Source organism: Austrofundulus limnaeus, unplaced genomic scaffold (genome assembly GCF_001266775.1).
Source record: "Austrofundulus limnaeus strain Quisiro unplaced genomic scaffold, Austrofundulus_limnaeus-1.0 Scaffold415, whole genome shotgun sequence".
NCBI lineage: Eukaryota > Metazoa > Chordata > Actinopteri > Cyprinodontiformes > Rivulidae > Austrofundulus > Austrofundulus limnaeus.
The window spans coordinates 175,819-189,268 of NW_013952817.1; the positions used below are offsets into that span (position 1 = coordinate 175,819).

The following is a 13,450-nucleotide window of genomic DNA, read 5'->3' on the forward strand; positions in this document are numbered from 1 at the left end:
TAGTTAGTTAGTTAGTTAGTTAGTTAGTTACAGAGTTCTACTTCTGTATTTTGAATGAAACGGCTCTCAGTAGCAGAGTTCTGACAGGCTTTGTAATGAAGTTATGCTGCATTAATCCCAATAGTTTATTCATATTAAACAAGTCTCATGCGTCTGTCATTCTGCCCTCTCAGGTTGTGGAAACAGCAGCATGAGTGGGGACATGTACAGAGCCGGGTACCGCTCCATCACCAACATAGATTACTCCCCCGTGTGCATCAGCACCATGAGTGCCAGATACAGCCACTGTGCCGAGATGACCTGGCATCAGATGGACGTACGCCAGCTCTCGTTTGACGACGCATCCTTCGACGTGATCCTCGAGAAGGCAACGCTCGATGCCATCATGGTGGAAGAGAAGACGCCCTGGGAGGTGTCCCCTGAGACCATCTGYTTCATTCATCAAGCTCTCACAGAGGTAATTTTACTGATCTTTGAATCTTACCGCAAAGTTTGGTGTTTTAGAACCCGAGATGCTCAATTTGAAGGGCTTGTTTTAAAGCAGGGGCGCCYAAACTTTTCCCAAGAGAGGGCCAAAATGAAAATCCATCCAAGGGCCGCAGACCAMATGCTAAAATTTAATACATGCAGTGCAAATACTTTATAAGTTAAGTCCTTTTATTTTTTTTATGATTAGGCTAACACCCAATGTGGTAGCCCATGTTTTTTTGTTTGTTTTTTGGCCTTAACGTAGCTTTCTATGTTCAGAATATTTAAACAGTTATGCCAGTGTTCGGAAAATCCATATAACAAAAAATAATAACAAACAAAAAAAAGACAAAACAAGTAAAGATTTTTTGGTACGAACCAGTGTACCGTCCAGCTCTATGTTCAAACATCACAAAGACTGACTGGGCCCTCACTGGTATGATGATTTGAATGCTCTGCTGTAACCAGAGTTTATCTGTGAATTACTTTCTGACAGTCTAATCAGGAAATAGTGGTCCTTAACGTTTCCACTCCACAGCCCATCAGTTGACTGACAAGACACTGAGTGCACTCAGATGTTGGCCGCAGTATCAACCACATCAATATGACAACGACAATGTTTTGATCATTAATTGTGCTAGACCTCGACACGCTGAGGGGAGAGGACACCACTAATAACTGAAGTAGGCAGCTCAAAATCTTCTGAATGGGTAAGAATTGCTCAAAATACACTTACTGCCAYGTTTGAAGAGCAACTGAAATAGTCACAATTCAGAGTTGAATTTTTAATTACATTTAGATTCAGAGTCAACATTAGGACTGAATATAGAATTGCAGTATATGCCACAATGGGAATAGTCACAACTTTTTCATGTTCAAAATGGAAATAGGAATACAAATAGAAATAAGGAGATTTTCAGACATTTTTAAAATTTTTTAATGCATACAACTACCAGATTAGGATTGGATGTTGAAGCCAAAAAATGATCTAAGATGCCAAGTCTTGTTTACATGAAGGGGCGGAAGCTGGTTCCATTCTGCCCTCAACATTTARGTTCCTGTCAGAAGTCTCATAGTATATTAACAGTCGATCATTTATCACATTTATGGGTTAGACTACAATCATCTCTTAAATTATCTTTGGTTTTTTGATAAACTACTCCTCTGCTAACTGTTCTGCCTTGATCCTGCCTGCAGTCATCTACATATTGGGCGGATGGACATGAGAGAACTCAGAATATTTCCTGTATTAACTCTGAGTGCATTTCAATAAGTTTAGAGCCTTGTGACAGGTTGGACAGCAAATAGTAGGGCTGTTGTTTTGCATTTTTTTAATTAATTTTATTTGTTTATTAAGTCTAGTTTTGTACTTGCTCTCATTTTGTCAAATTGTGTGAACCTGGTTTTCATGGTTATTTTATATATTATATAAAAGGTTACATGGTCACTGAGTGATGAATCATTCCTGAAACACCATAAAAACAGGTTTACAGTGAAGACCTGCAAAGTTGCCTCTCAGCTAGATAGATGGTTGCCAGATTGAATCCTAACCCAGGACCTTTCTGGGTAGAGTTTGCATGTTCTCTCCATGCATGCATGAGTTTTTTACGGGTACTCTGGTTTCCTCCCATAGACCAAAACATGACTGTTAGGTTGGATGGATGGATGGATGGATGGATGTGAAGGAAATTTTGTAATTGATTAATTGAATGTTAGAGGCAGTTTTGTATTTTATACTTTCTGATTATTTCAGCCTGTAAGGTTAAAGCAGACAGAGTTGGTGTGTGTTATCATGTGTTCTTTCTTTAGTCTAAACAAAAATGAGTGATGTTCTGACGTCTGACGTAAAAGGTAACATCTGGGGTGTAACCAGGAAGAGATGAACAATATAAGCTCAATTCATTATTATATAGAAGGAAGTTGTCAGTGTTTTGCAGAGTGTCTGCTCAGAGCAGGGCTYCTGTTTTTTKTTTTGATTCAGTCCAAGGTCTTACTGAGGCCTGTGTGCTGTACTGTGAACCTGATTGGAGTCAGAACAGTGAGAATAAAGTTTTAAAGAAATCCAGCTGATTCCTGTTTATTCGTACGTACCATTTTGAACAACGCATTTTCCTACGTATGGATGGATGGATGGATGGATGGATGGATGGATGACCCTTCACCCAACACAAGATGTGAAAAAAAACGTCTATCCTTCCATCACTGTGGATTATATTCTTAGCTATGAGCTGTGCTACATTGGGAGTAGGTGGACAAAGGGAGAAATTATAATAACTTATCCCCCACCACGTCTGAAGCCTGTTTATACCCAGTCAGAAAACAATGTCCAAAATGACATAGAGATCAATCCACTGTCTCATGTCGTATTGAGTGCAAACCAAGCTTAACAGTTTACTGTACACCGTGTGTAGCTGCTTACTGTTTTTTCATTACCGCATTAAGATGCCACTCAAATACGCTTTAGACCTTTTTTGGATTGTATCCGGTGTTCGCACTTTTTCTCAACTTGTGGGCACTCTCAGAATGTAACCCCTGCAAAAAATCTAGGCTTCGCTCAAGTTTAAACAAGGCCAAGCTTGACTCATAAAGTTAACAAATGAACCAAGTTTGTTTTTAAGAACAAAGCCTGACAGTTTCAACACGCACACACGTGCACGGAGAGGAGCTGGTTCTCTTGGTGTTTTCCTCTCGCAGAAGGGTGTATTAAAGCAGGATCAGTGAATGTGGTTGGTGGGCAGATGGGGGGATTTTGACTTCAGAAGGAGTGGAACTAAACTTACGAAGCAAACTTGTTCAGACGACGGTATCGGGAGTCAAGATCCTCCTCGGCTGTCGTCAACTCCCTCCTTTTGCACCACCTTTTCTTCTCGCCTCAGATTTTCCCTTCATTTCTATATTAGTTTCTCTCAGCTGACGTGTGAACAAGGCTGTGTGCTGATTATGATGTGTGATTGTCTTTGTGCTGTACTTTCAGCGTTGTGCACCTATGGAAGCACTGGGTTGCTGTTAGAATCACAGATAAGTCCGTAGTTTCCTGCGTGACACCGCGGCTTATTGGGGTGCAGCAGCAGTCACGATTCATGCTCGTGTGTGTGCATTCTGCAGGAATGTGGGAGGTCTGCTTTCTTACAGAAAACATTTGCACAAACTAAAACAGGGGAAGACAGAAAAAAACAACAAAGTGAAGAGAGAACAGCTCGAGAAGCCAAAAAAATTGGACTGTCAGAGGACTGGAGAAAGGAAGAAGGGTGGGGATCCTTAAAAATCAGACAGAATACGGATGAAAAAAGGAGGAAGATGTGAGTGAAAAACCTGCATGACAGCAAAGAAGAAGAGAGGAGGACAAGAAGCAAACCACAGCTGACAGAAAGCTAATGAGCAGTGTGTCAGTATGAGGCCAATGGGACAAATCACTGCTTTTAGGCTGTTTCCAAACAATTACCTCAGCTAAAGTACAAAAAAATGCCGGCGTACGATAAACAAAGGATCCATTTTCACACTTACAGTACTTATACTTCATTCTCAGCTAAGCGTCACAGTTTCTAAAACTTTCGTCAAAAAGAAAATCGGCCAACAGAGGTAAATTATTTGTGATTTTATTTTGCGATCCAGAGCTCAGATCCTGCGACAGAAGCGCAGGTTGCTGAGTTTACCAACCGGTCCGTTGTTATTTTGGTTGCTAACCAGCTCACAGACTTCGTATGTGCAAACAAAAATCTGGCTGTAGAGGCCGCGGTTTACCCGAGTGTGAAATTTAATTCACAGCCCGACACGCTCTATGAATCACTCTCGCTGTTGCCATGGCGACCCCTTCATTGGATATCATTTCAGATTAACACTTTTAATTGCTAACCTTTTTGCTCCTATTTAAAAGGTAAGTCGCAGTCTGTAGACTCACTCAAAGAGACGAGTTCACCTCAAGACGAGGGATTGTTGGCAAAAGGCGGGCAATTGTGTTTTTGACTAAACGTTTCATGCACTGCTGGGCAAATCCTCTGAAAGTAATCATTGGATGCATGTCAGCAACTCATTAACTTTTATAATAAACCTGATTCAAGTTGGACACCACAGCTAATAGATGTAGAAAACACAAAAAAGATTTGAAGTCAGTCATTTTTACAGATTTTGAGCTAAAACATGATTCAGTTATAGCTGAGTGATTTATAATACATACTTTTAATATCCATCCGTCCATTGTCTGCCACTTATCTGGGGTCGGGACGCGGGGGCAGCAGCCTAAGCAGAGACACCCAGACTACCCTCTCCCCAGCCACTTGGACCAGCTCATCAGGGGGAATCCCAAGGCATTCCCAGGCCAGCTGAGAAACATAGTCCCTCCAGCGTGTCCTGGGTCTTCCTCTGGGTCTCCTCCCAGTGGGACATGCCCGGAACACCTCACCAGGTAGGAGTCCAGGAGGCATCCTAACCAGATGCCCGAGCCACCTCAACTGACTCCTCTCGACTTGGAGGAGCAGCAGCTCTATTCTGAGTCCCTTCCAGATGACTGAGCTTCTCACTCTATCTCTAAGGGAGAGCCCAGACACCCTGCGAAGGAAACTCATTTCGGCCGCTTGTATCTGCTATCTCGTTCTTTCGGTCATTACCCAAATTTTGTGACCATAGATGAGGGTAGAAACGTAGACCAAATGGTAAATCGAGAGCTTCACCTTCTGGCTCAGCTCCCGCTTCACTACGACAGACCGGTACAGCGCTCGCATCACTGCAGATGTAGCACCAATCCACCTGTCGATCTCCCGCTCCATTCTTCCCTCATTCATGAACAAGACCCCGAGCTACTTAAACTCCTCCACTTGGGGCAGGACCTCCTCCCCGACCCGGAGGCAGCACAGTACCAGTTTCCGGCTCAAGACCATGGTCTCGGATTTGGAGGCACTGATCCTCATCCCGGCCGCTTCACAGTCGGCTGCGAACCGCTCCAGTGAGAGCTGGAGATCATGATCTGATGAAGCCAATAGGACCACATCATCTGCAAAAAGCAGAGATGTGATCCTAATGTCACCAAAAAGGATCCCCTCAATGCCTTGGCTGCTCCTAGAAATTCTGTCCTTAAAAGTTATGAACAGAATCGGTGACAAAGGGCAACCTTGGCGGAGTCCAACCCTCAACGGAAATGAGTCCGACTTACTATTGGCAATGTGGACCAAGCTCTGACACCAGTCATACAGGGACCTAACAGCCCGTATCAATGGGCCTGGTACCCCATACTCCCGGAGTACCCTCCACAGGAGTCCCCGAGGGACACGGTCGAATGCCTTCTCCCAGTCCACAAAACACATGTAGACTGGTTGGGCGAACTCCCATGCACCCTCCAGGACACTGCTGAGGGTGTAGAGCTGGTGCGCTGTTCCACGACCAGGACGAAAACCACACTGCTCTTCCTGAATCCAAGATTTGACTATCCGACGGACCCTCCTCTCCAGAACCCCTGAGTAGACCTTACCAGGGAGGCTTAGAAATGTGATCCCCCTATAGATGGAACACACTCTGCGGTCCCCCTTTCTTAAATAGGGGGACCACCACCCTTGTCTGCCAATCCGGGGAACTGTCCCTGATGTCCACGCGATGTTTTAGAGTCACATCAACCAATGCAACCCCACAACATCCAGAGCTTTAAGGAACTCCGGGCAAATCTCATCCACTCCCGGCGCCTTGCCACCGAGGAGGTTTTTGACCACCTCTGTGACCTTGGCACCAGAGATTGGAGAGTCCGACCCAGGGTCCTCAGGCTCTGCTTCCTCATGGGAAGACGTGTTGGTGGGATTGAGGAGGTCTTCGAAGTATTCCGCCCACCGACCCACAGCATCGCAAGCTGAGGCCAGCAGTGCACCATCCCCACCATAAACAGTGTTGGTGGTGCACTGCCCCCACCCCCTGAGACGCTGGATGGTGTACCAGAATCGCCTCGTCAGAATCCGATCCTTGGCTACAAAGGCTGGCTCTACTTTTAATATTTTGTATGAAATCACACAAGTTCATTTTGAGATCTGATCAAAGATGATAGTTTAAAACTSAAAAAAATCAAAATCCAAGATGGCCACAGCCATTTATTTGTAATCTGGATATCTTGATTATTTGTGGAAATTATACTTTAAAATTTTTTATATTGCTTAAAAATATAGTTACCTCAAACTGTTGGTGTGGTCAAAGATAATTCTATGGTGGGTATTCCTCATTTGGCCACCCCCTGGCTCCTCCATTGCACCTAGTGATGGATAAAATTGCTCCCTCCGCTCACCTTGGACAAAAAGAACTAATTCTGTTCTTAAACACACATCTACTCACCTACGTAAATCTGGAAAAAACACATCTTGAAAATTACAAATATTAATTCTTCAGATTTTAGGGACTTTGACGTATTGCATGTTTTTCTTCACTTCTTTAGTGCTTCTGAAAAATTGTTAGGGCCAAATAGCTTTAATAGTTCACCTTCTAACATAAAAAAAGAAAAAATGTGCATCTCAAACTCTGGTTTAAAAAAAGGAAAAAAGAATGGGGTGAAATAGAAGTCATCCTTTTGACAAGTCTGTGTGTAACAGCTTGTTTGTTGACGTCTAAAACATGTAGTACGAGTTCACCTGGAAATATTTTTAGACGGTGAATCGGCTCCACGGTGTGAGCTCATCACAGCTGAAGTGCTCCACATCCTCAAGGCAGGACATGTAAATATTCCATGCTCATAATTTATTGAATGCAACAGTGAGAATGTGATGGGTTGGTTGTAGGTGGCTCCAGTTTTGCAGAGCTCTTTCCTTGTGCGTTTCACATAAAAGCAAAAATAAATAAAAAATAGCCTCATGGGAATGTTCATAAAGCACACAAATGGTATAATTTCTAGGAAATTATAACATTTTATATTTTATATTCCTAAATACATTGGACACTCTGTGTGCATGTGTGTTGTTGGCATGCTTTATTGTTGCCTGAACCTTTTGTACCAGAATAAAGTGGATTACAACAATCCCTTTTAGTTTTTCTCTCTACACATTTCCTTCTGTGTTTGACTTCCTTCTATCTTTGTTTGAAGGGTTTAAAAACAGACTAGAAAGTATTCTGTCTGAATGTTTCTGTTCATTTAATTTAATACTGATTGATTCATTTTATCAAAGGCTCTGTTAAATTCTTTATTCTTACCCAAAAATATAAATTCTGGGTTTCAGCTCTTATTTGTGAATGATTATTTTTTTAGGTGTATAAAGTATTCTTCTACACACAACACACAAGTCTACCACTTTTTGGAAATAATAAGCAATCAGAGGTTTGAAACTCTCACTCATACAGTTTCTTAATAATGCATGTTCTGGAGGGTTTTGTATAATAAAAGAGCTAAAAGACAGTTTATGTTTTCTATGTAATTTGGTTTGAAATGTTTAAACATCCAGACTTTCTTGTAATATTTTGAAGTGGTTTTCAGCTGTAGACTTTTAGATTTTCTGCTTGGATTTCAGAGATTTTCTTTGGCCTTTGGCTGCTTTTTCACCCATTTTCTGTCCAGTTATTGTATTGTGACACCATTAAATGCAGCTGTATTGAGGAAAGTGGACAGGTGGAGGATGAAAAACGTGAAAAAGGTGAAGTCACAGTTTGACCTGAGAAGGTTATGCAGTCTGAACAGCACCTACACATATAGTATTGCGTTTTTTGGCCATTTCTATGAGAGTTAATTCATCTTGTTTTAGTTCTCTCTATCTCCTTCTTCTTTTTTTAGAACAGCTTGTTTGACTATTTCTCTAAACAAGTAAATCTGTTATAAAAGACATTTTACTGATTGTTTTCAAAATGTTTTTTGCAGAACACCAAGGCTTGTCAAAGGCATTTTTTGTTGGCCCTGACTGTTTGAAGGTGTTAAGTCACTGAGTTCAAAGACAAAAAATTATTCAGCTTCTGAGATGCTTGTGGGAAAACAGCTAAGGCAGCAGCTTCAGAGACTAAATTTGAAATGTGTTATTTAGTGTGTTTTTGTGTGAAAGTGTTGATGTCTTGTGATTTCTTGTTACTGTTCTGCATATTTGTTTTCATCAGTAGGAGTAGTTTCACTGATAACAGTTATAACAGATATTCCTACAGATACTCGTCTTTTACCTCATGCAGTATGCTTGTGTTATCCTCTTTTAATTCTCACTTATGTGAACAGATTTTTTTAAATGTGTAGTCCCAGCTGGATTGGAGAAATTAACAAGTCGGAGTTTACAATCTTGTGACATTTAACACACCTTTAAGTACCAAAATTCCTGCTTCTGTGTGTTCAACCCCCATGAGCTCATCTTACCATCCTTTTTTTTCTCTCATGTACATCTCTTTTTACGCATGTGTGCACACCGACTGTGGAGTTTTTCTGTGTGGTTTGAAAACTCGTGCGTGCGCATGTCCATATGGCAAACTGTATCCGCATGTTTATATTTGTACGACAGGATTTGCATACCTTCTGCTCGACTCGTATATGTGCCTCGCCGTCTATGCGTGCCTTTGCATATACCTCTTCTATTCATGCTCATCTGCGGGAGTGGGAGACTGTGTGAGGATGCTGGCCTGATGAGCCCCCTCCTTTTCCAGCTCCAGCAGGAGGAAAGTAGAGCACTGGAGCACACGTGAGGTAGAAGGAGCATGTGTGCCTTCGCAGCTCTTGGGTGCGCATGTGCAGGGCTTTGCAAGCACAGAAACAAAAGCAGGGTGTGTTCTTCTTGCAGATCTTGTTTGTGCATATGTTTGTCTCTTTATCTGCGTGTGTGTGCATCCATACCCTGAGTTCAAAAAATGCTTCAAGCATTTTGTGCATTAAGATTTCAGCTTGCATGTATGTATATTTGTGTCAAAGCCGCCAGCTCTCTAGAGACATGATGGCTCTGGAATGACTTCTTGCATGGTCGCACATGTTTGGTCATATTCAGGCATGACACTCACTCAGGCAGATGGTCTTCCCTGCACACAGAAAGACCACCACCAAACCCAGCACATAATGTACTGACTCATGTTAAATTTAGTGCATCATTTGCAATCGGTATATGTGTGTTGGAGAAAAAAATAGATTTCAGAGGATTTCATTGATGCATGTGAGTTTTAGAATGTAATCCTATCAGACATGCCGAAAATGTTACATTGAATGCATCCAGTAAAGTATCTAGGCTTTTTATTTTTTGTATTCCTCACTGCCTTTCGCTGTTGTTTAATTACAAATCTTAACTGCATCTTCCCTGTTGTCCGTGGTTTTTCTTTGTTTCACTGAGGTTTGTCCCGGCTGTGAACAGGAAAGCCCCCTCAGAGCCAGAAGCACTCGCGTTGTTTTTGTTGCCCCGTATGGGTTTTCACCTCTACACTTGTTCGTCTCGCGTTCTCACATGCACAAAGACAAGGCACCCTTTTAAGTTTCGACTTAACTCGATGTCGTGACATGAACTGACACCTGAGTTCATCCTGATAACATCATAAATAATTTCCATAAACGTGACTGCGTGTCTGATGCATTGACACACAATGTGGCACATAAGATGTTGGTTCAGTTGTTTTGTGTTGTCACACACTGATCTGTTTTCTTGTTTTAATGATGGTGGTTACAATCACTTTTGAAAATAGAAACCCAAAGATGGATATACATTCTAGTGGTGTAAAGATGCATTGATCTACGTATATCAGGGGTGCCCAACCTTTTTTGAACCAAGAGCGACTTTTGAAGTCGGCAGTTTGCCGAGATCTACTCGGTCCAGTCTCAGTGTCAAAAAACATAATTTTTTTGTCTCCCTACTCCTCACTTCTTTAAAGTAAATAAAGCAGAACCTGTCCATCCAACACAATATGTCCCATCTGGAAGCAGATGAGATGCAGCAACAGAAGAGATTGCCTGGTCTGAGGGGTCTGAAGAGTCTGGAGTCACAGGACTCCATCAGTCTCCACAGCCACCATATCTTAACCCATTTAAGTATTTTTGGGATGTGGTAGAAAGGGAGATTTACATCATGAGCATCCAGACAAATCTGCAGCAACTTCATGATGCCGCAATGTCAATATGTATCAGAATCTCTAGGAAATGTTTCCAACATCTTGTTGGACCTACGCCAAATGACGTTCACACCGAACGCGTTTTGAGCAGCAAAAAAGCTCCAACGCCTCCAGTTAGACGCACTATGTTCAGACCGGGACACAGACCAGACTCGCGTCTGAAGAGGGAGGAGCGTCTTGATTTTTTTCCGGTCTGTCTTTGGCGGATGAAATAAAGATAAAATAAAGAAAATGGCTTTGCTTTATTTACTAAAGAGCAAGCAAACGTTGTGCACATCAGATAATTAATTCACCAGATGATTTAGAGGCGCTTTGTTTGGTTAGTTTCACCACTCCAGGAGCTGCGAGCTGAAGGACTATTTTTTGTCCCGAGCCCAGTCAGTTTAACAAGCTGCTGACCCGCATCGGTGCTGATATCTCCAGCAAGAACATCAACTACAGATGGTCAATTTCAGCTAAAGAGCTCCTGTCTGCCTGTTTCGGTTTAGTGGACAACATTCAGGAAATTGTCATGTGGAAAAAAAGAGTCTCTCTGATTGGTTGTCAAGATGCGTCGAGCGGCGAAAGATCAGATTTTTGAACTCGAGCATCGGCTGCTTTTGCAGCACCGCATGCATGGGAAATGCTCTGCCGCACCTTCCGCGTTCCTTGCGTGCCGCGCTAAACGGACCTGACGTGCTGCAAGATCCCTTGGGGTGCGTCCGCCATAGACTTTGCATGTAAACTGGCTGTTCCTGCAGCTCAAAACGCGTTCGGTGTGAACGTACCAAAAGAATTAAAGGGGACATATTTGCAAAGTCCACTTTTTTAGCTGTTAAATATATTTTGTTGTGTAGTTGGAGTGTCAGGAAGTGCAGAAAAGTTTAATGAAGTCTCTCCCGATGCTGCAAAGATATCCTTATATTCTTTTTGGGTTATATTTTTCAGTCCGTTCAGTTTTCTCTATTTACGAACCTTTAGCCGTTATGGCCTGCACTCTCAGGACATCATATTGATGCAGGTCCTAAAGGTCAGAACTGAACTGGGTGTAAAGGCTTTTAAATTCTCTGCCCCTGCCACTTGGAGTAATACGCAGATGCATTTAAAGTTATCTCCTGTTACCTTGTGGCAATTCAAACCAATCTTAAAGGACAGAGACAGCAGCTCACTTGTCTCTAATGTTTACCCTGGGTTTTGTGTTTTGTGTGTCTGGTCTTGTATTTTGGATTTGTTGTATGTTTTATGCAGCTGTCATGGCCAGGTCACTTTTGGTAAATGAGATCTTAATCTCAGTTATTTTCCTGGTTAAATAAAGGATAGACACATTGATGTTTTCTGAATGATTACGTCAAAATATTTGCGATGGAACTGCCAAATAAGGTCTGGACTTACAAACTACAAATTGCATCTGGTACTAGCAAGGTGTATCAAATGAAGTAATGAAAAATATGTCTCGCTCCCAAAGAAAACTGTAGTTTTGAAGTGACTACGAAGTCAAGAACTTTGTCAGTGAGTGCATTAAGCTGCTATTAAACATTAAATGTAGTTTCAAAGTACCTGCAAAACTAATAGCCTTTGGTGCTAAACTCTAAAAAGCAATAAATAATGAGTCAAATAATGAGCCTGGGTTTCAGAGAGCTGACTGAGCGATGAAGCTTGGCGTGTGGTTGTGACTAACATTCAGTATGAACTGCTCCCAGTCTATAATGCAGCAGTGTTTTTAATAAACTGGACCAGTTCAACATATGACTTGTCTCGAATCTATTCCTCAAAGATGGATGATTACCAGCTAATTATAAACTGACTTCACGTGAGGGAAATTTCTGCACTTTAGGGTAAAAATGCATTTGTTTCTGTGGTGTTAATCCATAAAAATAGCCTTAAAAATCACACAACTAATCCTGCCTGGATTGGGGCAGTAAAGATGAATGTTTCAGGTCATCTGTTAGTTAGTTAGTTTGTTAGTTTGTTAGTTAGTTTGTTTGTTTGTTTGTTTGTTTGTTTGTTTGTTTGTTTCCAAAAATTTGAGGCTGAAAGTTCACAGATGAACTGGACCGCAGCTCAGAAATGGAGCAAAAGTGAACTAAACAGCTATAACAAAGTGAGGAAGAGTCCAAATGAATTAATGCTCACACACACACACATACACACGAATGGGCTGCCCAGCCTACTGTTGCCAAGACGACCAGTTTCGACTACAGAACACTGTTCCTATGGAAACAGCGGATGCCTCAAGGAGAAGGAGCCTTAATTGGAATAAGAGAAGATGGGGGGACAGGGATGAGCAGTAGCGAGGGATGGGAACAAGAAGAGGATGACACAGAGAGAGCATGGCTCTGTTGTTGATCATAAAGGCATTTAAAAAGAAAAGTTTCAGGAAACCAGTTCTTACAGCTGTTCTCCCACCGTGTTTTTATAGTTTCTGTTTATTCATTGGTCACGGCGGTTATCAGCGCGGCGAAGTGATTTGCTTGTCCTGGCAAGTGCGATCAGCTAAACCCAGCTTTAAGTTAAAAAAAATGAGGGTAATCTATATTTAAAGTGGAGCTGTGGAAAACAGCTTAGGCCTCAGAAAAACAGAGAGAAGCAGATAGATCAGTAGACCACACGGATCTCCCTTGTGAGAGAGCGTGTTTACATTCCTGTTTGGTCTCTGTTGTTTTATTGCCGAGACTTTTCCGACCTTTTTTTTTTTTTGGTCAGCTGCACAAACATCGAAACCCCCGGCACCTTCATTAACATTCCTGCATTTTTCGTTTTCCAACTCTCGCACAGACACCTACACAAATCTTTTGCTTCTACACACGACGCTTCTAATGACGAAACAGCTTCACCTGCACACCTTTAAAGGGGCAATATCATATAAAATCAACTTTTTTGAGTTTTATATCATGTTATAATGTTATACTCTCATAAAAAACATGCCCAAAGCCTTGTTTTGACTCATTCATGCATGTTTGAGAAATCCTGCAGCGTTTTTAGGAAGCCATGC

The 13,450-nt window shown here is 41.9% G+C and overlaps 1 protein-coding gene across 1 annotated transcript in view; it reads left to right on the top strand.

Annotated features, from left to right (window-relative positions):
- Positions 1 to 173: 173 nt before the first annotated feature.
- ece2a (endothelin converting enzyme 2a) overlaps positions 174 to 13,450 on the top strand; it is a gene marked incomplete at its 5' end in the record, with an annotated part of 48,372 nt that continues 35,095 nt past the window's right edge. The window contains 1 exon segment of the mRNA XM_014024276.1: positions 174 to 457. Coding sequence (XP_013879730.1) covers positions 174 to 457 — 284 coding nt within the window.